Here is a 26,788-nt window from a genome sequence, read left to right as displayed (position 1 = left end):
ATCCGTGTGACTAAATTCTTACATTTTTACATGTATCTCAGCATAGCAAGTTGGAAGAAGACATATTCTGCCATATATGAAGAGGGGAGACTCTCTGGAATCTGGTAATATAAGAACCATGATGCTGGGACATTCTGTCACTTCACAGCTGTCCAAAACATGTGGTTTGTGCCAGGCGGACATGATTGCCAGTATTTTTTCATTATTGCAAGAAATTCCATTGACTCATTCACAAGTCAAAAATGTGTTTTATCTGAAAGAAACATGCAATATTTACATCTAAGATCATACAAAAATAGTCTACCAATTGTCTACCAATTGCAATGATGTCCTCCAAGATAATATTTGCCACTTTGTTTGCAGTAAACAAAGTTTGTTGTTGTTGGTGGGGGGGCACGTGTCCCCCTCAATGTATATGGTAACTACGGCCCTGTCAGCATGCATAATTAGGCTGCAGTTGTCTGGGTGCGCAAAGGTGAAGTGGCTGGTCTTGTCATACAAAGTTTGATGGAGTGTCAACTGGACAATATGGAGATATTTGCATCTTGAAAGCTGGACTACAAATGTGGATAGACAGGGAGAAACACACGCAAGCCTAAGACGTGGTAAGATATGATATTCCTCACTATATGAAGTGACTGATAACAAGATCTGTATAATGGATTTTGAAGAAATTCGTTAGGTTTTTATTTTGTAGACAATTGATCTGTATTTACAGTGTGATGGGATGACAGTACAATGATGTGTGTGATATCATTGGAAAGCTCTGCTCCTGCACTTTCATGTGATATGCGTGGCATTTCTGTGCGAGCCTGCATTCGCGAGTAATCCATCCAAGAGAAATGTGTGTGCAGAGCTGTATGAAAGCTCTGTTATACATAATTTTAGTGTAACTTTATCATTTTTTTCGCTGTGAAAACATTGGACTACCAACAAGTGTTTGATCTTGTCGGAAAGCTATGATTCTGCTGTTTCACGTGATATGCGTGGATTATCGCTATGACGCACGGTCTCGGAGAAAATCAATAGAGAATAACAGGTGTGAATTTGGACGCACTATGCGTCGTTCAGGCCCATAGGGTTAACAGTAGCGACTGTACGGGATTTCAGAGCAATCTTGTCTAAAATAACAGAGCAATGCGAGTTAAAAGTGTAAACTAGAGAACTGGCGTCACTCTCATCACCAAAAAGCTGCCCTATGCTGTTGTTAAAAACAGAAGCCCCTGAAGCTACACATATTGGCCGCGTTTCCCAGTTAAGAGCGATCTTAAGACTTGAGAGCACAGTTAAGAACGTCTTAGCTAAGAAGGGTCGCAAAGATAAGAGTGTTTCCCAGATGCGTTCTTAATGCCCTTCTTAGGATCGCTCTTAAGATCGCTCTTTAAGAAGCTCGTAACAGGAGCTGTCCACTACCGCGGTGCTGAAACTAAATCAATCGATGTCAGGCACATCGATCACCCACCACTTAATCAGTGCATAAGTCACACACAGCGCTGCTACCTAACGCACTAATTCCCTGCTGCTCATGTATATGTGTGTTCTAATAATTCTAATGAAAATATAAGACGATAAATATTTGTTAATGACCTATTTTCATGATGAAAACAAGACTACAACTAAATAAGAAGTAGTCTTGGTAAGAGAATCATGAGGAAATGTATTATATTCATACAAAAATATGAAAGACGGATGAAAGGGAATTGTTATTGTGTCATACGGATTACTGTTAATTTATTATGCTGATCTGTTCTGTACGACATCTATTGCACATCTGTCCGTCCTGGAAGAGGGATCCCTCCTCAGTTGCTCTTCCTGAGGTTTCTACCGTTTTTTTCCCCGTTAAAGGGTTTTTTTGGGGAGTTTTTCCTTATCCGCTGTGAGGGTCATAAGGACAGAGGGATGTTGTATGCTGTAAAGCCCTCTGAGGCAAATTGTGATTTGTGATATTGGGCTTTATAAATAAAATTGAATTGACTGAAAGGACAAATTAACTTAAAGACCTGCATTGTATCCTGATCACATTGTATCCTACTTGCATTCATCAGTATTGTGTCTGTGCTAATGATCATCTTAATGTGACCAGTTCACGGAAGTACAAAATTGACAGATTTATGGACTATATTAATCTACACTGAGAATCAGACAAAATGCTAGGTATAAACTGGCAAAGCCTTTATATAGAGTAGCAGGTGGAGCGTCCCTTGATGAGGTTCCAGCTGAGCTCAATTACACCTGTCAGTTGCCTGATATCTGTGAAATGTCACAGGTTTGGAGGGTGGATCTGTCTCTGTTGTGCCCTGGCAATTTTTTTAGTGCGGTAAACTATCTGATATGTGCATGCAGATGTGGGATATGTGCGGACAAATTATGATAAATGATAGTCATGATGATTCATTTTATTTGTGTGCCTGATGTGAACAGCACACACAGGAACACACTTGTTCTTCCTCATACTTATTTTTCTTATTATTATTATTTTTCTTCCGCCAGATTTCGTGCGTAACTTGTGCCACAGCTTTGAGCGCACATAGGGCCTTCATAAAACATATAGATTCAAGATTCAAAGTGTTTATTGTCATATGCACAGTAAGGACACGCGTTTCCCTGCAGAATGAAATTCGTTCTTTTCTGTCACCAACTAATGCTAAACAATATATATCTGAAATATAAAATAGATCAAAATATATACGGTGCGCACTGTTTCAATATCTCCTTGCTTAGTGTAATATTAATTTGCCTGACACGGCTGGATCTGTGAGCGTTTGGTTGCTAAGAAGACTGTTAAGAGTGGGTTAGCTCGATCTTGCAACTCCTTCTTAGTGAAAGATCTTCTTAAGCTAAGAGCAATCTGGGAAATGTGTTTTTCTTTTATGGGAGGCTTAAGAGCGTTCTTAAGAAGCTCTTAGCGCTAAGAGCCATCTGGGAAACGCGGCAAATTATCATGTCAGCATACAGGGAAAATGTGTCCAGAGTTTATGACATTTACCAGGAGAGCTAGAGCCATTTGACTAAAGCTGATGTTATTACTGCTGTAGCATGATGTTATTAGGTCAAATACTACATTTCTAACAGTGTCTGAGCTGATTTATTGACACAGTATGCTTGTAGGCCGCTGTAACGTTAGGTTTACAGAGGAAATAACAGGATGTGACTTGATCGGGTGAAAATATCGTTAGCGAAACAGAAACAAGCGTTAGTTAGGGGACAAGAGCCAAGAGTCACAAAGACTCACGTATGTTAAAAGTTAACTGGTGTATTTACTGTATGTGTCCGGGGTCCTTTGCCTGTGGAACGAGTAACGTGACCACTAACTTGTCCCCAAACGAACACATGTTTCTGTTAGGCCTATGTGATTCACTAACGTTCTTTATGTATTATGAAGAATGTCAGAGTGGCCAGTTAGTGGCAGAGTTGGGCCTGGAGTCACAAATAGCGCATTTCGACTGACACAGAACCAGCACGGTGCTGGTTCCCGAACCTAATTAAGCAGGCTACTTACAACGGCACAAAAGACAATAATAACAACACTACAGTTTAAAAGAAGATCTTACCAACTTTACACAAGTCTACGTTGGTCACCGATCAATGCGGGCATCTAAGAGGAAGTGACAATGGTGGCTCATGGGAATCCAAAATGTTATTGCAAGGGAATGCAAAACAATAGCGAGAGAATGCAAACAATTGCGAGGGGACGCAAAAGTATTGCACGGGAATGCAAAAGTATTGCGAGGGGATGCAAAACTATTGCGAGGGGACACAAAAGTCAGTACAAAAAAATCTCCCGACTTGACCTTTAAGGGGCTCCGTAGTAACAGAATAACAAAACTCGCTATAATTTCAAAAATAGGAGAAATTAATTAGTAACAGTAATTAAATTATAGTTAGAAGCCCAGGTTATGTTACCATTGCCGGTCCTCTCCGCTCCTCTCACCCACACTTAAACACCCTTTCTGGGATACACAGTGTTGGCCCGCCCCGCCTGACCTCCAAGGTCCTCTCCGCTTCTCTCACCCATACTTGAGCACCCGTTCTGGGATACACAGTGTCGGCCAGACCGCAGGGGTCAGGCGGGGCAGGCCGACACTGTGTATCCCATAACAGGTGTTTAAGTGTGCATTACAGCAGCATCCTATGTGATGTAGCAATGTCATGTCTGCTGCATAACACTGTGTAAATCATCGCTGCTAAGACCCTGTGCAATTTACATACTCTGTGAAATATCCCATATCTTTATTATACTGTGTATATATTGTAAATAGTCTTGTGTCAACAGTAATTCAATTTAGTGCCTTATTTTTTTATATATATTTTTTATTTATATGTACATATATATAAACATATACTGTATAAACATATCTTATATTTTTTAATCTTTAATTTTCTTTAATTCAAGTAACATTGTCACCCTCCTTTTTCTGTCTGTGACATGTTAATTCCCCAAGTGTGGGATAAGAAAGTTTTATCTTATTTTATCTTATCTTAGCTTACTAGATAACACGTTATGATTATAACTATTTAATAAGAAAGTAGTGTTTGGGTGCAGCAAAAAATTAAGATAAACTTCAGGTAACTGCAGCCTCCGCTCGGTAAATTTAACGGTCCTAAAACTGCGGCCCTGAAACTGCAGCCCCCGGTACTGCACCTTTACCTTACTTGGGCAGGGACAACTGATTTAATATGAATATCTTGCTAAACATTTACCTGCACTGATTAAATGTAGGTTAAAAAGGAGTGAAATGTAGGCTAACACTAGTCTGTAGCTAGCTTATTTCACTATGGACATTAAGCTAACATGTTCATTTCTACCACTCACAGACTATAGGCTACCCACCTTTCTTGGAGAAAAACTGGATCACATATTGACACCCTTTCTTTTGCCTCTCCTCTCTCTCCTTTCTCTTTTTCCTTTTTTGAAAACTGGATTTTTTTTTAGTAGCTATTAGGTAGCATGATGATGACTGTAGCGTTGTAGCGCAACTGCTGACTGCTACTAGGCACCAAACCATTTCATGCAGATACAGGGGAGCAATAAATGTGATACCTTGTCGAATTCGGCAGGCAGAAATTTGAACTATGTCTCATCATACTTGATGAAAGGCCAGAAGGTCACCAAAAGCACTGGAAATAAACCTCTGGGGACAACAAACAGCCAAATTACATTTTACATATCTTGCCAGTAGTTGTAAAGACATGATCTTATGTGATCTCATGATCACAATCTTAACTGAGTGGTCTGAAAGGTTGCACTGTCACACAGAAGAAGTTTGTACACATACAGTATGCCTTTACACATGTTTGGAAGGCACTTTGTACAGACTGGTTTGTTCAAAGCATTCTTCAACCATGGATTTGTGTATTGGCTGTTTCAGTTTTTCCGCACTGTAAATTCCAATTTGATAGACTTAGAGTGGCATGCAAAAGTTTGGTCATCCCTGGTCAAAATTTCATTTACTGTGAAGAGTTAAGTAAGTAGAAGATGAACTGATTTCCAAAAGGCATGGAGTTAAAGTTGACACATTTCTCCAATATTTTAAGCAAGATTACTTTTTAATTTCAATCTTTTACAGTTCCAAAATAACAAAAGAGGAAAAGGGCCTCAAGCAAATATATAGTCAGCCTGCATGATATGTAGTAGTGCCCCCTTTGGCAAGAATCACAGCTTCTGAACACTTTTTGTAACCAGCTAAAAGTCATGCAGTTCTTGTTTGGGGGATTTTCACCCATTCTTTCTGCAAAAGGCTCCTTGCTCTGTGAGATTCTTGGGCAGTCTTGCATGCACTGCTCTTTTGAGGTCTATCCACAGATGTTTAATGATGTTTAGGTCAGGGGACTGTGAGGGCCATGGCAAAATCCTCAGCTTGCTCCTCTTGAGGTAGTACATTGTGGATTTTGAGGTGTGTTTAGGATCATTGTCCTGTTGTAGAAGCCACCCTCTCTTCATCTTCAACTTTTTTACAGATGGTGTGATGTTTGCTTTCAGAATTTGCTGGAATTTAACTGAATCTATTCTTCCCTCTACCTGTGAAATGTTCCCGTGCCACTGGCTGCAACACATGCCCAAAGCATGATTGATACACCCCCTCTGTTTAACAGTTGGACAGGTGTTCTTTTCACGAAATTCTGCACCCTTTTTTCTCCGAACACTCCTTTGCTCATTGTGTCCAAAAAGTCCCTCTTTGTCAGGCCACAGGACTTGTTCCCAAAAAGCATCAGGCTTGTTTATATGTTCCTTTGCAACCTACTGTTGCAGAATTTTGTGGTGAGGACACAGGAAAGGTTTTCTTCTGATGACCCTTCCATGAAGGTCATATTTATACAGGTGTCACTGCACAGAAGAACAGTGCACCACCACTTCAGAGTCTGCTAAATTTTCCTGCAGGTCTTTTGCAGTCAGACAGGGGTTTTGATTTGCCTTTCTAGCAATCCTACAAGCAGATCTCTCAGAAAGTTTTCTTGGATTTCCACACCTCAACTCATTATTTGTTAAATGCGTTCATTTATGATTGTTTTTTCTTTTCTTTCCACTTCTCTTACACTACATTCACAAACACAAACACAGACACATGCACACAACGTCATAATCATTAACACATCCACCAAACTTTCATCCTAGAAACCTTGTGTTATCATTACTTGTTGATTGTTCTGATTTTGTTTTCTTTTCTCTCTTACACTTCATGCACACACAGACATACATACTTAAATCACTGAATGTCATGGACCAGTTTTTCTGTTGCTACAGCACTGCCTCCTGTCTTCCTGGGTTGCTCTCTCCGATGGTTGGCTCCGGTACCAACCTGCTATCGATGCAATCCCCCACCCCTACCCCCCAACCTCTGTCTCAGTCTCTGTCTCTCCGTCTTGCTCTCTCTCACATACACTCTCTCTCTTTGACACACACAAAAACACACACCCATTTTTCTTCCCCTTCCCCTGGGATCCTTCTGCCTTCACACATTACAAGGACGAAAAAATGTGTGATAGATATATATGTTAGATATGTCTGTGTGGATTATATGTATTTTTAAAACAATAAAGCTCACTCACTTCCTGAAAATATTCATTCAAAGACACACACACACACACACACCCACACGCACACACACACACACACACACACACACACACATATCCACCTGTTCATACAGCTTTGGTTTTGCTTGTATTTTTTTGTAATTTTTATTGTATGTCTCTTTCTTACTTCATGTAATCTTCTTTCTTAACTGGGTTTACGTCTCTGCACCTGTTTTCACTTGCTCTGTTATCACCGCATTACACAATAAAGTTAAAGAGGAAAAAAAAAAAAAAGACCTGCCATTTCTTAAATACATTATGAACTGAGGAAAAAGCTACCTGAAAACACTTTGCTACCTCCTTACAGCTTTGTGGGCATCAGTTATTTTAGTTTACAGAGTGCTAGGCAGCTGTTTAGAGGAGCCCATGGCCGCTTTGGAATTTGCATCACCTGGCCTTTCCTAATGATGATTATGAACAAGCCATAGCCCTAACAAGTTAAATAAGATGTCTGAGGGCTCAAATGTCTTGGGGTGCCCAAACTTTTGCATGGTGCCCCTTTCCCTTTTCACTCTAAAATTGTACAAAACAAAAATAATACACTAATCTTGCTTAAAATGTTGAAAAACATGTTTCATCTTTATTGGAGATATGTTTATCATCTACTGACTCAACTATTCACAGTAAACAAAATTTTGACCAGGGGTGCCCAAACTTTTGCATGCCTCTGTATTCATAATATATCTAAAGCATTCGTCAACAAAGAAACAAAGGAGTCTCTTAGTGTAATGTAAAAATATTATAGGATCGGTATGGCAGACGGCATATACTCATATACTTTGTCTTATACCTTGTATTATCTCTTCTGTATTTTGATGCACTGTCTCAGAGCTAGATCAAATGAATAATTCATAATTAATATTATCTGAAGCCTAATTTTTATACAGGTAATATTCATACTGGTTTAAATAAACAATTTGATTTCACTGATGTAAGTAAATAATAATTATCAATAGGCTACTAATTTTTACAGTCATTAATTTAGTACCAGTAAATATAGCCTACACTTTCAAACCCTGCATAGCAAACTGCATCATCACTTGGAAAAACCTAATACACACACAGCAACGTTGGCAGCAAACACACGTTACAGAATCAGAGTCCGTGAGGCAGGTAAGAAATCCAGCTCTGCCCCACTTACATGATGCATATTGCCGTGTCCCATATATTTCAGCACTCAGCCGCTGTTGCTTTGGGGAGAAGCCAGTCAGATGCACAAGAGCTTTGGCATAGCACTTGCAAAAGAATATCATGGCATAGTAGCACAGTAAGATAAACTGCTGGATGTTTTATTGATTATACATTCTTAAGCATATATTTCACATTAGTGAACATATTTTAACCAAATATGTCCAACCCTGATGGTCATCTTTTGTACTAATGATCCAGATAAGAAACTTTCATGTCCACTTAAGCCTGGGAAGTGCTCCGATTTCCAGAACCTGACTTTCACTTGCTGAACACGTGGATGCCTGAAATCACTCCTGTAACTTAGCAACTATAACTCTAAAGAACATGCAGCTTGCTTCAAAGATTCAAAATCATTCCAGTAGATATTATCATGACTCAGACATGTTGTGTGTTAATCATACATACTAACTGTGAATACAAACATTTACAACACACAATTTTTCTCTTTTATTGTGCGTTGTATAATTCAGTGATGAGAAATAATACAAGACTTTAACATTTTATTTCCAATCAGTAACCCGTCTGGGCTTAAGACAATTAAGAGCATTCCATAAAGTGGCTTAGTAATCCTGAATGACAGACAAAGGGGAATCTATCAGACCTGATTCCTTCAGCATATTGAATAGCAGGCTAACTGAATGTGCACTAATCTAATCATTTCAACAAAAACCTAACAAGCTTTCAGTTGATCTTTCTGTGTTGCTGATTTAAAAGCTGTCCACCAGGGAAATACTATATTAGATGTGTGTTATTTTCTCCTGAAACATTTCCTTACAACAGTGTTTGTACCTGCTGAGTTCAAATGAGTTTCTGACTCTGTGTGAAGCAATGTCTCATGCCTACATGTTGGAATTAAGAAAAAAAAAAGACAGGAAAAGAAAGTCTCAATTGGTGTTTTATACTCACTCATCAATGCCCTCAACTAGCCTGAAGTTGAGGTTGTTGATGGACTGTTGTGGTCTGCCAGCATTGTCTATGAACACCAGTCTGGAGGGATCCTCCTTCCTTACCTGAAAACACACACATACACATGTTACACTTTCTCTCTTACACGCTCTCTGGCAAATAAGATGGACGAGTTGCTGCTGCTCACTCATAAAAACTTGGACTTAAGCACATCTGCCGCCCTGTGTTTCACCGCAACCTGGCTCAGTGAACACATCTCGGACAGTGCATTACGGCTGCCGGGATTCCAACTTTTCCGAGCGGACCACATCACGGAAAATGAAGGGAGGCTGAACGTGCTTCTACATAAGCAAAGGTTGGTGTACAGATGTCACAGTGTTAAAGAAGTCATGCAGCCCTCACTTAGAGACTCTCATCATAAATTGTAAAGCATTTTATTCACCACTTTGGGGCTCTCTGATCACTGTCATCATCTCATCCCGACCTACAGGCAGAAATTAAAAACTTCTAAGCCTGTAGTAAGGACTGTAACGAAGTGGACTGAGGAGTCAAAGTGTTTCTGAAGCTGCAGCCGCAGACCTAAACGAACTGAATGACACTGTGACATCAGTTTTTGTGAGGATATGTGTGTGCAGACCAAGACCTTCTGTACATATAGCAACAACAATCCCTGGGTCACACCCAAACTCAGGTGGCTGCACCAGGCCAAGGAGGAGGCCTACAGGAGCAAGGATCGGGCCCTGTACAAGCAGGCCAGAAACAAGCTGACAAAAGAGATCAGGGTAGCCAAGAGGGGCTACAGTGAGAAGCTAGAAAACAACTTCTCAGTCAACGACCCTGCGTCAGTTTGGAGAGGCCTGCAGGACATTACCAACTACAGGAGACCATCCCCCCACCCTGTGGAAAACCTCCCACGAGTGGACGACCTGAACAGCTTCTACTGCAGGTTTGAAAAGGCCCTTTCCTCACCTCTCAAGCACACAAAGGGATTACCTGCACCCCCAGCTTCCCCCTCCCGCCTCTCCTCCAACCCCCACCTGCACTAAAGGTCTATGAAGAGGATGTGTGTCGGCTCTTCCAGAGACAGAAGACCAGGAAGGCTCGGGGACCTGACGGTGTGTCTCCCTCCTGCCTGAGAGTCTGCTCTGACCAGCTGGCTCCTATTTTCACTAGGATCTTCAACCGATCGCTGGAGCTGTGTGAAGTACCCTCCTACTTCAAATGCTCCACCATCATCCCAGTCCCCAAGAAGCCCTCCATCACAGGATTGAATGACTACAGGCCCATTGCCCTGACCTCTGTGCTCATGAAATCCTTTGATAAGACTGCTGCTGCACTACCTGAAGGGCATCACAGGCCCACTGCTGGACCCTCTGCAGTTTGCCTACCGGGCAAACAGGTCAGTGGATGATGCAGTCAACATGGGACTGCACTACATCCTGCACCACCTTGACTCCCCAGGGACTTACGCAAGGATCCTGTTTGTGGACTTCAGCTCGGCTTTCAACACCGTCATCCCTGAAATACTCCACAAGATGCTCATCCAGCTCACAGTGCCTGCCTCCACCTGTCAGTGGATTACCAGCTTCGTGACAGGAGGCAGTGAGTGAGGCTGGAGAGCATCACATCCAGCTCCTGGTCCATCAGCACTGGCGCCCCCCAGGGGTATGTCCTCTCCCCACTGCTCTTCTCCCTGTATACCAATGACTGCACCTCAGGGGATCCTTCTGTGAGACTCCTGAAATTTGCAGACAACACCACAGTCATCAGTCTAATATGGGACTGTGATGAGTCTGCATACAGACAGGAGGTGGAGCAGCTGGTCCTCTGGTGCGGTCAGAACCACCTGGAGCTGAACCCGCTCAAGACTGGGGAGATGACAGTGGACTTCAGGAGCAGCCCCCCAGCCCCACCTCACCATCCACAACAGCACAGTGTCTACTGTGGACACCTTCAGGTTTCTCGGTACCACAATCTCTAGGGACCTGAAGTGGACTCCCCACATAGACACTGTCCGGTAAAAGGCCCAGCAGAGGCTGTACTTCCTGCGACAGCTCAGGAAGCTCAATCTGCCTCAGCAACTGCTGATCATGTTCTACACGGCCATAATCCAGTCTGTTCTCTGCACATCCATCACCGTCTGGTTTGGATCTGCCACCACACTGGACAGGAATAGACTGAAACGGACAATCAGGTGTGCAGAGAGGATTATTGGGACTGATCTTCCCTCCATCCAGGACCTGTACAGGTCAAGGGTCAGGAAATGGGCAGAAAACATCCCTGTAGACCCCTCACACCCTGGACACAATCTGTTTAAACTCCTCCCTTCTGGTAGGCGCTACAGAAAACTGTTCGCCAAAACTACCCATCACAAAGACAGTTTCTTCCCCTAGCCTGTCGCTCTGATGAACTCCTAAACGGTCACAGAGTGCCAGGACAAACAACACTTGCATCCTTGTTCACTGTATATATTTAAAAAAAAAAAAAAAGTTATATTCTTTAATATTTGATATATAGTTATATATTTTTGTATATTGTATATTCTGTATATTCCACTTCTTGCCTTGGTTTGTGTACTTATGTCATTTCTGGTACTTTGAGAGCTACTGTAGTCTACCAGAGTCAAATTCCTTGTATGTACAAACGTACTTGGCAAATAAAGCTGATTCTGATTCTGATTTAGAAGAATACGTATGTTTGATTTCGCATAGTCTGAGTGAACAACACTTTAAGTGCTATTACTGACCAGGATTTATTTTTGAAAAGCATATTTAGCAAAAGGAAGGAGGCAGAAGGGTTGGTGTCAGCCAAACAGTAATTGGTAATTGGTAAAGTTGTACAATGACAATAAATGGAATCATCTTGACATCACGCTAACAACAAAAATCACTTCTGGTTAGACAACTGGCAATTGATTTTAATTGCAGTTTTATGTAAAATCGGCAAACTTGTTTATTTCTGTTGCTATTTTAGGCTGTGACTTTAACGCTTAAAGATATTTAATTAAACACAGTGCTCCGACTTATCTGACGTTTCTGCTGTGCTTATTTTCTGTTGCTTTGCTCGCATATTTGATAAAACAAATCTAGAAGCTGAGTATTGTACTGTCACAGACAGGGGGCCACAGCAGACATATGTTAGCCACCTAAAAAATAATATCAGTTTAAGTGTATGCTATATTTGGAATATACTCACTCCTTTACCTCAGACACTAAGAAACTGAGGCAGTGGTAGACCAGTGTCTCCCATGTTCTGCAAAGCAAAATGTCTGTTTTTGTCAGTGGAGTCTGGTGGCTTCAGCTTCATCTCCCCATCTAAAAGGGTTGTCTGATGGTATAGTCAAGCATTGAAAATATTCTAAACATAAGGTAGATTTAAACTGATATTGACTTTTTTTAGGTGGACCTATTTTTAAGATGGCTAAAATCTCACCAATTGAAGCAGTGTTTGCTCAGCTCAGTTTGATTTCTTGTACATGAAAAGGGAGTTTTCTACCTAGAGGTTACTGTAAACAAACATAATAATTTGGTCTGCAGAATAAGGAAGTAAAGAGCCAGAAACAGACACAACTCGCCTCAGTAAGAGTGGCTTGTTCTGAAATGCGTTTTCTGCAAGCAGGCCACAGCGGTCAATGCAAGGATAGCTACACTAAATAGATAACTACGTAGCCTAAATAATGAACATAATTCATAACGTGTTATACACTCTTTAGAGATGAAACAAAAAAAAAATTATTTCCTGTAGAAAATGCATGTGAACGCTGACAGCTGAAATTAATCAAAAAGCATTGCCAAAAATGCAGAAATATGAAAATAATTTCCTAAAAAGTATCTGGAAGCTCAAATGCATTGACTGCATAGCTGAAAATGTGGAAAATAAAATGTAAAACTGGCAGAGTTGAAAGCTGAACTACGGTACCTAAAGATAGTAAGAGCACAATGTAAGAATACATTGTTTGAAAAGCTGGAGGCCAAACTGTAACACTGTTGAAGGCGGAAGTTTAAATGAACTGAAGGGCTAAAAGAAGAAATGGTTTGTGCTATCAACAAAAAAATGTAGAAAAACGTTGAATACAAGCACAAATGTCCTTAAAGAGCATAACATTTTGACATTTTAATTGTTTCAGTAGCTGAAAGTATGCAGTAGTAGTCAATTTTACAAAAATCTACATCTAATTATTTTGTGACCTGTTTAACGCTTAAATGAAGTTTGTAGAACAAAGTATTGAGAATGTTAGCATATACAAGTGAAGTTGACTAGATTTGACAATTTTAACAATTCACTGCTGACTACTGAAAAACTACTGAAAATTTTAAAAAGCTTTAAATTTGATCATCTTACTATCAGTGGGCTTTTATTATCAAAATTTGTCTGGGCTCCATAGTTAACTAATGTTCTCATCTGGGGGCTTTTATTTCGAAAATCCAGCCCTGTCTGGGGGTTTTTATTTACCAGCAGGGGCGTTTCTTTTGAAAATTTAGCCTTGTCCAGGGCCACCCAGTACATTCCTGTTAGCATCTGGGGGCCAACACCAACAACACCAGAGCCACCACTGTGATCTTCAGTTACCTTGTTGGTGCATTAAAGAAACTAAGAGCTGAGAGACTTCCCTAGCAAAGCTGGAACTGCCAAAGCTGGAAGATAAGAGGAATTGTCTAAAAGTGCTGAAAGAAGAAACACTTTGTATTTATCTCTGCCATTATAAGAAATGATGAAATAGGCACCATATTGGGTAACACTTTACATTAAGGTACTGTAAAAAGCGTTAATTAATGCTTAATAAGCACAAATTAACAGTTAATGAGCACTAGATGTATAAGATGCTTATTAATATTAATAAAACTATATAAGTGTTTATTATAGCTTAAGTTGACGGTTATTATGGCTTATAGGAGCATTATAAGCACTTAATAGAAACTTTGGTAGCAGTTTATAAACCTATACTAAATATTAATAAGATGTCTATTTACATTAATTATCATTTATAAGGGTTAATTATAGAATAATAACCACATTTATTACTGGTTTATAAGAGACTATAAGACCCTATCAGATGAAATTAACAAGGTGTTTATTAACATTAATAAAACCTAATGAGTGTCAGTAATAATATACAACACATTTATTATTGTCTAATGAGATATTATTGGGTACTAGGACATCCTTAAGAGTTTATAGACAATTTATCAATATTAACAAGATGTTTATTAACATTAATGAGACTATAAGAAGTTAATATAAATGCCATTTTACGTTAATAAATGCTTAATTATGCACTTATTAATAGTAAATAATGATCCTTTGCAGCTACCGGATCTAAAGTGGGAACAGTGTACTGTTGACATTCATAAACTCTTTATTATGCACTCACTGAAGTTAATAAATTTATTAATTATGCACCTATTGCAACATCCAGATATCAATCATTATTTCAACATTAAAGAATTCTGATGCATGCTTTTCACTCTAGTATGTTATTATTTTCTTCAGCAAAGGATCATGGGAATCTCATTTCCTCAAAATGGCATACTAAGACCAACATGAGTTATTTGAAAACACAACATAAGGACATATTTCCTTTTCATATTGATTTTTAATGCAACCACTATTGTCAAAAACAGGGAAAAAAGGATTGGAAAATAGTTGAGTTCTAAAAAAAAAAGACAGATCTGAATTCATTTGGCTTTTTCAAATGTTTTGTTACATAGATTGACTGTTTGTGAATACAGTGTTCCACAAAGCTCCCTGTAACCCATCAGTTTTCTGAAAGTGAGTGACAAAAGTCTCAACATCGGCAGGGCCAAAGGTGGCCAGGTCGGTGATGTCCTCTGGCCACTTGCTTAGGTCATACATGGTGGCAGCGGCCTTCAAGACATCCTCATCAAGGTTGCCAAACCGCGTGGTGAGGTTGTCACAGAAGCCATTGATTAATTTATCTTTCACTTTGTGGAAGTCATCATCATCCACTTGTTTCCTGTTGAGTTTTACACCAGAGAAGGCGTTTGCGGGAAAAGGTCCCACTTCATCCAGGAACTGCTTCAGATGCTGACCTGGGACTGTCTGAAATACAGAAGAAAAAAACTTTGACTGTCACGATTGCTAAACATACACCATAGCATATTAATTCCTCTCTAGGGAGTTTATTTTGTTTACCTGCATGGCTACAAGAGGCAGGGTCATCTTCTGCAGTCCATCTGACATCTGCAATGTCAGCCCATCCCTCTGAAAGAGGAGGCTCAGAATTACACTCATCAACACATTTAATCTAACTTCCCTTGTTTTTAATCAACGGCCTAGTACTGAATTACTCTCACAATGGTTCCACAAGAGTGATAATAAAACACTTACACACTGGTGTTAGCAAATCAGCAGGATTTAGCATGAACATGAAGCAGCCTATATCCATTAGCCTGCTCAACATAACATACAGCTCATCGATGCTCCTAACACATTCACTCTGCTCATCCTGCTTCACACATTTACTGTCACTCTTGTATCTCAACCATATGCATCTTCACACACATTTCACTCACTTTAACTCACACAGAACAACATTAGTGACGCAATTAGCTACCGAAGCTATTTCTAGTGGCACAAGCTGCGACACACACACACACACACACACACACACACACACACACACACACACACACTCTTAATCACAGTCAAAGTCAATGTCTCAGAGTGTCAGTTACACACTAAGATTCTGCTAAAACTTACTACTGTTATCTGGGTGTTCATTATACTCAGCTTATCTGTAGGAAATTTAGAAACATGACTGGCTGCTAGTTCAAGCATGACCTTCATCTCTCTAGCTAAAGTTGCTAGCCTAATTATTACTCACTGAATGAACCAAGTACACCTCTTCTGATTAACTGTAACATTACCGTCATTATCATAAACATCAAAATTTAGAACAGACAGTCACATTTTATAACTTTGTAAGGCCATCATGTACATGATTAGCTGAGTTGCTAGTGTTAGCTATCGAAAAGAACTAGAACTAGCTAAAAATCAACAAGCTAACGTTGGCCTATAGCCTACTTAAACAAACTAACTTACCACAGGGGCGGAAACAGATGAAACATCGTCTTCAGAGTCCCGAAGCCAAGTGTCGCATCCTACTCCAACTGGAGCGGCACTGGAGGGGCTTGCATCAGTTTTTTCAACCATCTCAGCATTGCTAGGTTCTGTGCTCTGATGTGGAGTGGCGAGCATAGCTGGGGAGTGGCACCCAGCATGACCGTCATGCAGTGAGTTGAGTGAATATCCCAGGATGCAGTTTGCACAGTTTGGCGATAGCCTTTACTAGTTCTTAACTTTCTGTTTAAACGATTAAAAGTAACGTCAAAATTATGTCTAGATGTGATGACTTTGCAAATAACATGACTTTCAAAACAGAAATGACATGCTTTGTTCTGAAGAGGTGACACTTCAAATAGCCGATTAGATGCGTTATGGGCTGTATCGATAGAGAAATTACTACAGGCAACAGCGGAGAGAGGGAGAGGCACCCTCTCCTGTTCCCTTTTGTCTTATTTTCTTTTCATTCCAGTCTTACCACCCCGTGGTCTTTGACACTCTCTGCCCCTATGTCGGCCATAGCTGTAACAAATTATAACTTAATTTAAACATTAAAATCCATTAACATAACAGAACAGCTTCTTCCCCCAAACTGTGAGCCTGCTACATATAATATAAGCTGTCTCACACATAAGGACTTATAATGAATAAGATAAGATAAGATAAGATACACCTTTATTGATCCCACAATTGAGAAATTCCAGTGTTACAGCAGTCAAGGGGAAAGAGTCAGATTAAAGATTTCAAAATTTAAAAACGTAAAACAAACTAGGCATGCAAAAAGAGTACAAAAATACAAGAAACAGTAATAAATAATAATAATAATAATAATGATAATAATAATGAGCAGTGAATAAAAAGTGAGCAATGAATTAAAGTGAACATATTTAGTGCAAAGTAATATTGTATGTGCAAATAAACAACAACAAGGGGGACAGTTATGCTTATTATGGTGTCCATAAAGTGTCCATAGTGTCAATAAAGTGTCCATGGTGCAGTTTACTGTGAGCAGTGCTGGTTGTGAAGCCTGACAGCAGCAGGCAGGAAGGACCTGCGATAGCGTTCCTTTACACACTTTGGGTGAATCAGTCTATCGCTGAAGGAGCTCTCCAGAGCTTTTATCTCCTCCTGCAGGGGGTGGGAGTCATTAGTCCTCAGAGATGACAGCTTGGCTGTCGTCCTCCTTTCTCCCACCACCTGCACAGAGTCCAGAGAGCATCCCAGGACAGAGCTGGCCCTCTTGATCAGCTTGTCCAGTCTCTTCCTATCTGCAGCCAAGACGCTGCTGCCCTAGCAGACCACTCCGTAAAAGATGGCTGATGCCATCACAGTGTCAAAGAAGGTCTTCAGGAGCGCCCCCTGCACTCCAAAAGACCTGAGCCGCCTCAGCAGGTAGAGTCTGCTTTGGCCTTTCCTGTACAGTGCTGTTATGAATATGTCTCCTGGACACTTTAAACCTTATCTCCATTATGTAGGGACTGCTGCAATAGCTTTTTTGCTAACTGTTGCACTACCCTGACTTTAATTGTAAAGGCAGCTTTTATTCCTTCATCCATATCAGGATTTGAAATTCACTAACTGAGTGAAGAGACTGCTGCACCAAGCACTGTAAGCTATAGATAAAATATTATTTTTATATAGTGGTTTTTCATGTCAACCATCACTACTGTAATTTATAATTGTTACCAAACTGCAGTGAATATTCAACTCCCTCTTTTAAGTTTATTTCTTTTATTAATCCCCCTGAGGGGATATTCAATGTTTTCACTCTTGCTTGTCAATTACACACAGGTCTGAAAGACACACACATGCACAAACAGGACCTATATACGCACAAAGTGGAGAGATGTCAGAGTGAGGGGGCTGCCCTTTGGTCAGGCGCCCCGAGCGGTTGGGGGGTTCGGTGCCTTGCTCAAGGGCACCTCGGCAGTGCCCAGCACCTCTCCAGCTACTAGTCCACGCTCCATATTTGATCCGGACGGGGACTCGAACAGGTGACCCTCCGGTTCCCAACCCAAGTCCCTACGGACTGAGCTACTGCACAGCCCATTTGATAGCTCAGGATGTTGTCCATGCAGTCTCCCTTTTCATCAGTCCAGAGGAATGGCACTACATACATCGCTCCATACATGAGGTCTTCCTTCTGTTGGCACCTATCATTCAGGTTTCACAGTCAGGATACCTTTTGAATTACAGTAAAAGACAAAAACTTTTGTTAAGAAATGGCGGATCACAATGAATCATATACATATACCACCTTGACAGGATAGGTGAATGAATATCTGCTGCAGCTGAAGACTAAATACCTTGTATGGACTAACAGTATTAGGTGAACAAAACCCCTAAATTACAAATAGTCTTCTAAACATTGTATTGTACATAATAATGATAAATACTTCATCAATTTAAACCAGTAACTTGCCTGATTCTTTATGAGGTATAAAAAAAGTTCTCTGTACCCTGAGGTCAGCGCTGAAGTGATGAGTCTCAAAGTGTTCACAGCACAGATGTGAAGCCTTGTTAGGAGTCCAGTTCTGTCGTGTCGTGATTGAACATCACTGTTCCAGCCTGTCTGAATCACCTTGAGGAAAACGTTACACAGACAAATAGATATGTGAAGGAATATATGTGTTAAGTAACCTCCCTCACAGACTTTTGTTTTAAAAAAAGAGGTGGTGGATATCACAGTCCTCATATTCTTTCTGTTGCATTTGCACTTATTTTTCATATGTGACAGTCAAACACAGAGTTTTGTCATACCACAATCACTCATGCACACAGTTAAGTTCAGTAAATGTTAAAGACGACGTGAAAACACTGAATGTAGCGGATAAGCTGCAAACATTACATGTTGGCATTTCATCCAACAGCCGATCACAATCAGTCACCTGTTTTAGCAATGATATTAACAGAAATAACAAAATTTGATTTTGTGGACCGTCAGATTTGATGTTAACCTGTCGTATAGCCTCAATAACCAACTCCAGCTTAACCAACGACACAACATCTAGGTAGAATTAGGTATTCCTGGAACCAAGGTGAAACGTGACATTAATATTTTCAAGTTACACACATACACATTTTAATGCAACATTACTATCCAAGTCTAGCATTAACGTTACCTTCATGCTACATTGCCCGTGTGGCAAGTGTATCGCTTACATAGCATAACTTTAGCTAACTAACATTAACATGGTGGAGCATTATTTTCTAAACTCACAAAGACACCCTTTGTTGAAAATTATTATGACCCTTCATAACACACTTCTGTATTATGTATGGACTTCCGTGCTTGCAGATTAGCAACCGGATAGCAAGATACCGAGCTAGGCTAACAAGCCAGACAAACAACGATATGTGCTAATTAGAAATAATAAATAAAGTAATAACAGAATGTCACTCACCGAAAACTCACTGGTGTCTTGGTCAGTCAGTTGGTACAATTATCTGCATAGCAAGCGTTATTATTTTTCAGGTATCTGTACAAAAAATATCTCTGCCAGGCTCCAACCAGCTGGCTCTGACACCTTAAACACAGTAAGGAAGTCAAGTTGAGTGGCCTGCGGTGAGGCCAAGCAGACAGCCTGTCAGACAAAGTGGCCACACCCTTAATTATGCAGAACTTTAAGCCTTAATTACATTTGAACGGGATGATTATAAAAAGATTCACACCCTGTACAGTTATCATGAATGATGAAGTAAGCCATGGAGACCAAAACAGGGTTTTTTTAGCTCCAGGCTGTGAACATGTTTATTTTAGCTGTAAAGTTGGGCATTTTAACATGGGAATCTATGGGGATTTGCTCTGTTTTGCAACCAGCCCCCAGTGGCCGGTCAATGAATTGCAGTTTTTGGTACTTCTGCATTGGCCTCACTCATCAGCCCTGGAGGTTGTCGCTTGACTTAAACAGCAAATGGTGCAAAAACTACATGGTAAGACACACCACAAATACACCTGACATAGAGCTCTTTTCAGACTCACTGATGCCCACATATTTGCCGTTGGCATTTGGACAGAATTTTGTACATGTTTCAGAAAAAAAAAACATTTTAAAAATTGCACAAAGAAAATTAAATTTAACTGTGTGTGAAGCTGAAATAATACATACCAGGATGTGAACCAGCAGTAGTTCATTGGTGTTGCCACACTTAGCGTGCAGAAGGTTCTCCACGCAGAGTTCTGTTGGATCAGGTGTGAAACCACAGCAGCACCTGTCTAGACGGTCATTTACCTGCACCAACAGACAAACACACACAAAGGTCATTAGCTGTGACAGCGTGAGGGGAAACTGGTACCTGCTGCCACTAAAGCCATTGACACAAGGGCACACTGCATACAGGCTGCATTAACCCTCCTCCTGGTGGAAGTTGTTAGAACTGACACAGATAACATGGGTTATGCCATTGCTAGACACTTCAAAGAGAAAAACCATGGGCCAGTTACTTCCCTTAAATTTGTTGGCATTGAAAAAGTACAACCCAATCCAAGGGGGGGGGGGGGGGGAGGTAATCTGATCAACCAACTTTTAAGAAGGGAAGCATTTTGGATCAATGAATTGAATACACTTAAGCCACATGGACTTAAAGAAACACAGGATTTGAGTCCTTTTCTGTGATAACTTCTATCTTCCTCCACAGGTAATTTGGATCCATAGGGAGAGATTAGCCTCTAGGTCCCTTGTCACTTCCCTGTCACTCCCCCTTTCCATCTAACAATGAAGAGGGACAGAAGTTGGACCTGCAGTCTATTTTTCTTTACAAAATCTTCATCTCAGTCATCTACATAATGGAATGAGGTTAAAGCACATATTATTCTCTTAACTCTTGTACTCTATGAATCTTGTTTGTTTTTTGATCTATGTAATTTGTGCAAATTTATTTTGCTTTTTGGATAAATTGTAAATTATCTTTTGAAAAATGTTTTTGAAGAATGTGACAGAAAAATTATTGAAAAAGAAAAGTGAAATAGCTGTGATAATTAGTCACGTGACCCATGTATATAGCACACCTGTGAGTTCTCATGTGATTCTGTTGAGCAAACCTGAAGAAGCCACAGGCGAAATGCATTGTTTGCTCTCAATAAAATCACATTAATTCAGTTCAGTGTGCGGTGGTTTATGTTTATGATTTTATCTAAGCATATAATTTTGTTATAGATTGCTACTGACTAGTTTTACCTAAAAAGAAAAGAAAAGAAAAGAAAAGAAAAGAAAGGTAATTATGTAGTAGTAATGTGTTAAGTTAATATGTGTACACTGTAAAAAGTGAATGCAGTGTGTGAAATGTGAAGGTTATTGTGTAATTGTGTTATTTTTTAAATACCTTGAAAAAAAGTATTTAAAACTTTGGAGACAGGTTAGTTATAAATGTTTATTATGACAATGCATACTTTGTTAATTGAGCTTTAGTATATTATATAAAGAGACTTTGGGACTGTTTATCAACTGCTCTGCATACTTGTGTGCAGGCTGTTTTTTTTAGATGTGAACTGACTGCCATTGTACCGTGAATGCTGTGTCATCTGAGTACTGCTTCATGGACAATGCTGCTTCATGGACTGTGCCGTTTTGAGGGGCAGTAGGAAGCACGTCATATGGAATTAAACTGAGGAAATGTATTTTATTTGTACTTTTTGTCTGAGATCTCAGTGTTTTTTTGTTTTATTGCCAAAATCAACACAATACCATTTTCAAAGAAACACAAACTAACATGAGACAACTTTAAGGGGTACCTTGTGAGGTTAAGGGAACTTTTCACATTAAAGGAATACAACTGGAAAAAACAACCTTTAAAGACAAATACTTCTAATACAGACATTTCAGAGGATATAACGTTATTTTCTTTGTATGGACATTTCTGAATGTTTAATGGACCCTTACAGTCTTTTGTTGGAAGATAACTTTTATTTGTTTATTTGGGTCTCATTTTCGGTTGAGGGAGGTATTTTACTTTTAAGAATACATTCATTATGGGACATGTGCACTGTGGACAAAACTGAAATAAACCTTTTGAAATAATAATTTTCTACCTTTCATAAACATTGGTTGCATGTGTGTTTGTGGGCTGGAGGTCTTACTACTCCTTCTAGAGTCTGCTACTGCCAATCTCCTTGACAGCCTAGAAAACACAGTGGATCAAGAAACCCCGTACTCAGATCGAGTTTATTATTTTTTATAGAGAACCCTAGATACAGTCTTAGATCTCAGCTGCTGATATTGAATCCCAATTCAGAGATTCACCCCTTTTCCGGGTACCAAGAGTTACATATACAATTTTAAACTATATAGTAATAAAAACTGAAAGCACTTGTGCCAATTATATACGCAACACCATGCATTTATAAGTTTAAAAAGATTGCATCCTCCCCCCTCATCTGCCTCACAATGGTTTGGTCGGTGTCCGCACACACTGGCACACAGCAGCACTCGGCAAGACTGGATCAGTGTGAGTGTGTTAGAGTAGTGGAAACTGAGCTCCAGTAAATAACTACTTTGCAAAAGTTCACCTAAAACAAGAGACATGTTGGACACCTTTATTTACTTGTACTTTTCAACAGAATAAAACACGTTACCAGTTGTTACCAGACAGCATTTTGTTCACTTCATTACCTCATGGTTGAATCTTCTGTGTGACTGCAGCAGTCATACAAACAGCCCAGCTGCTAAAAATCATTCAAACTTAAAGAATTTTGGACCAATTGTAGTGCAGTTTGGATTGTTACAATTTACAGAGGTGTGTTTACGAAACACAATATTTCATTCTCATACCAGTTTTTTTTTATCTTTTGTAAATGGTAACTGTAATATTTCTTTATTTAAAATCAACGAACCTTAAGCAATTAAGTTCCAAGTATATTTTTCCTGCATTTAAAGTCATTAATATGGTGTCATTTTGTTATAATCTTTTTAGTCAGGGAATATTATCAAATATTTGGCCATGAATGAATGAATTCCTTACCAAAAAATTTCTTCACCAATGTGTTTGTAACAGTGTCTAATAACACATATAAAAAGATATAAATTCAAGTCCTGTGGGAAAATCCATGACAGCTGCTGAAGGTGGGGTACCCGGAACCTTCTCTGTGATAAATTTAAAATGTTTACCTTTGCCTTAATTAGCTTGCAAACTACTGTAGGGTTTTTCAGGATCCTGAATTGATTGCAAGCATTTGTTCTGCACCAAAACCACTCCTTGTTGGAAAAAAGGGCCATGTCTAATTTTACATGTAAAATTTTAAAAGTATTTATTTCAATATCTCGAATTGTAGTGAGAAAACAATACTGCTCTATAATGTCAAATGTCTCAGGAGTAGTGTGGTCCTTCGAACAGGATCCAAGCCCACTGTTGTCAATAATATCACATCATCCATACGAGCCCACAGTGCGACCACAGATGCAGTTTATGCTCCCCGCACATTTCATGGACTATGACCTCACTGGTTTAAAATTGAGGAGACAGAGTTCTCATACCAACAAAGGGAAGAAGAGGATTATGAGAGTGATAGAAGTCACAGTTGCTCATCATCCCCAATAAGCCAAAGCCCACCACAATGGGACATATGGGACACCTGGGACGGGAGAACCGAAGTGTTACAAAGGGAGAACAAAAGTCTGAAGCTCGAGCAGAACACACTCCTGGAGTCCTTGCAGGACTTATGGTTGAGGAATGAGGATTTATGTGTCAACTCAAGCCGTAGTGAACACAAGCTAGAAAAGCTTAGACACCACACTACTCTTGAGACTGTGCAGCTTCGTCAGCAAATACAGCAGTTAGGAAGTGTCATCCAGCAGCTGCAAGACACTCATTTCACAGCTGTGCAGCCAACAGCTCAGTGTCACAGTGAGGAGGCTAAAGGGAAGAATATGGCAACTTCTCGTCCCCCTTTGGTTAACCTCACACCTGGGCCCAGTATTTCAAAGTGATCCGATAGGATTATTCTGGCCGGATTGGATTAAATCCTGATCTGATCTGAAAACTGGGTATTTCAACACGGATCAAGAATCCAGATCAAGAATCCTGATCCTAAGGATCCGGTCGCCCCCCCTCGTGGCCTCTTGGGAGCCAAAACGTGCGCTAAAGTGCCCTCTTGGGAGCCAAAACGCGTGCTAAAGTGCCCTCCTGGGAGCCAAAATGCACGCTAAAGTGCCCTCTTGGCAGCCAAAATGCCCTCCTGGAGCCAAAACACGCGCTAAAGTGCCCTCTTGGCAGCCAAAGTGCCCTCTTGGGAGCCAAAACATATGCTAAAGTGCCCTCTTGGATGTCAAAACGTGCGCTAAAGTGCCCTCTTGGCAGCCAAAATGCCCTCCTGGGACCACAAACTCGCGCTAAAGTGCCCTCTTTGGAGCCAAAAAACACACTAAACTGCCTTCTTGGCTGGTTAAAACATGATAAACTGCCCTCTTGGGTGGTAAAAACATTACTGTTGCAATGACTTTTATGTTGAGCCCTTTTTTGATCTATATTGAGCCAGAACTACATCTCACAGAACCAGTTTATCTATTATCTATTATCTGGTGCTAATATGGTGTTAAATGCACTAGAATACAGGAAATGGCATCTACTTAACTGAAAATTTTGTGGGGGAGGACCCCCAGACCCCTGCAGGGATTTATTTCTTTCATACATCCATGTCTCTGTGTGTACTTCATAGTCCAACGTTGAATCTACAAAGTTCTCGTGGATGCTGATCCTAACTACAAACTAACTTGAGTAGTCTGTCTAGTTAGTCTGTTTTAAGGCTATATAATGTGCCATTTGTATAACATATAAACATGTCTAAAGTGCCCTCGAAAACAGACGGAACTTAGTGCCCTCTTCAGTGGCGACAACGCGCTGTATGTGCCCTTTTTTTTCTTTTCACCCCTGCCCTTCAAAAAGTCTGTGCACGCCACTGAACACCTCAGAGGTGGATTTGACAAAGCCTCAGCTCCACTTCTCCTAGATATTGTTACTCAAGATGTTCATTACACTTAATTTAAATTAGTGTTGTAGTTGTTAGTAATTTCAAGCTTAGAAAAATATTGTTTGGCCATACTTCCTGAAACTGCTGTAAATAAGAGTAACGGTAACACTTTATATTAAGGTACTGTAATAAGCGTTAATTAATGCTTAATAAGCACCAATTAACAGATAATGAGCACTTATAAGACAGAATAAGATGTTGATACTATTAATAAGACTATATAAGTGTTAATAGCATGATTAACACAGTTATTATTGCATATAGGAGCATTATAAGCACTTAATAGAAACTTGATAACAGTTTATAAAGCTATCCTAAATATTAATAAGATTTCTATTTACATTAATTATGATATATAAGGGTTAATTATAGAATAATAACCACATTTATTACTGGTTTATAAGACACCATAAGACCCTATCAGATTAAATTAATAAGGTGTTATTAATAGTTAATAATGATCCTTTGCAGCTACCGGATCTAAAGTGGGAACAGTGTCGTATAATGCTTAATAAATTTTTAATATGCTTTCAGGGCTCGAAACTAATGGTGTCTCGACCTCCCCGGGACTATAAAAATGCTACTGGGACACAAAGATGATGTGTCTGGGACAATTCCGGGACAGCAATAAAAACAAAAGTCAAAGCAATATTGAAATTGGTGTTATTTACAACGTCATGACATATGGGTATCTGAACGTCGCTTTTGTTGTTTGAATAATTTCAATAAAAACTTATGAACAGCAAAAATACAGTGGCTTTTGCTGCACCTGATCTGACTCCACACGCGCGCATGCACACACATGGAACTCAACTCACTGCATGACGGTCACGCTGGGTGCCACTCCCCAGCTATGCTCGCCACTCCACATCAGAGCACAGAACCTAGCAATGCTGAGATGGTTGAAAAAACTGATGCAAGCCCCTCCAGTGCCGCTCCAGTTGGAGTAGGATGCGACACTTGGCTTCGGGACTCTGAAGACGATGTTTCATCTGTTTCCGCCCCTGTGGTAAGTTAGTTTGTTTAAGTAGGCTATAGGCCAACGTTAGCTTGTTGATTTTTAGCTAGTTCTAGTTCTTTTCGATAGCTAACACTAGCAACTCAGCTAATCATGTACATGATGGCCTTACAAAGTTATAAAATGTGATTGTCTGTTCTAAATTTTGATGTTTATGATAATGACGGTAATGTTACAGTTAATCAGAAGAGGTGTACTTGGTTCATTCAGTGAGTAATAATTAGGCTAGCAACTTTAGCTAGAGAGATGAAGGTCATGCTTGAACTAGCAGCCAGTCATGTTTCTAAATTTCCTACAGGTAACGTTAAGCTGAGTATAATGAACACCCAGATAACAGTAGTATGTTTTAGCAGAACCTTAGTGTGTAACTGTGACACTCAAGGCCCGAACATACTCGGGCGGAATGTACGCGGAACGGACTCCGTGAGGAATGTCCGCAGTCATTCTGGCTTTCATAGTCGAGCGCACTTCCCGCGATGTGAAAAATACATACCGAGCAGTCACTGGTGCGCGGAGCGGAGTCCGCGTGGTCGTAAAATCTGAGCTTCGCGCGC

At 40.0% G+C, this 26,788-nt stretch overlaps 1 protein-coding gene across 3 annotated transcripts in view; it reads right to left on the bottom strand.

Annotated features, from left to right (window-relative positions):
* The window catches only part of gask1a (golgi associated kinase 1A), a 131,581-nt gene that overhangs the window by 5,850 nt on the left and 98,943 nt on the right, over window positions 1-26,788 (bottom strand). For 2 of the 3 annotated variants that reach the window (XM_033640360.2, XM_078172016.1), the window contains exons 4-5: window positions 20,364-20,486; window positions 9,172-9,275 (exon numbers count right to left, since the gene is read on the bottom strand). In XM_033640360.2, coding sequence (XP_033496251.1) covers window positions 9,172-9,275; window positions 20,364-20,486 — 227 coding nt within the window. Of the gene's footprint in view, window positions 1-9,171; window positions 9,276-19,385; window positions 19,782-20,363; window positions 20,487-26,788 lie in introns of those variants that run through there. The other variant, XM_078172017.1, reaches the window with a different exon arrangement.

This window comes from Epinephelus lanceolatus, chromosome 10 (genome assembly GCF_041903045.1).
Source record: "Epinephelus lanceolatus isolate andai-2023 chromosome 10, ASM4190304v1, whole genome shotgun sequence".
Lineage (NCBI taxonomy): Eukaryota > Metazoa > Chordata > Actinopteri > Perciformes > Serranidae > Epinephelus > Epinephelus lanceolatus.
This window is presented reverse-complemented; position numbering and strand designations above follow the sequence as displayed.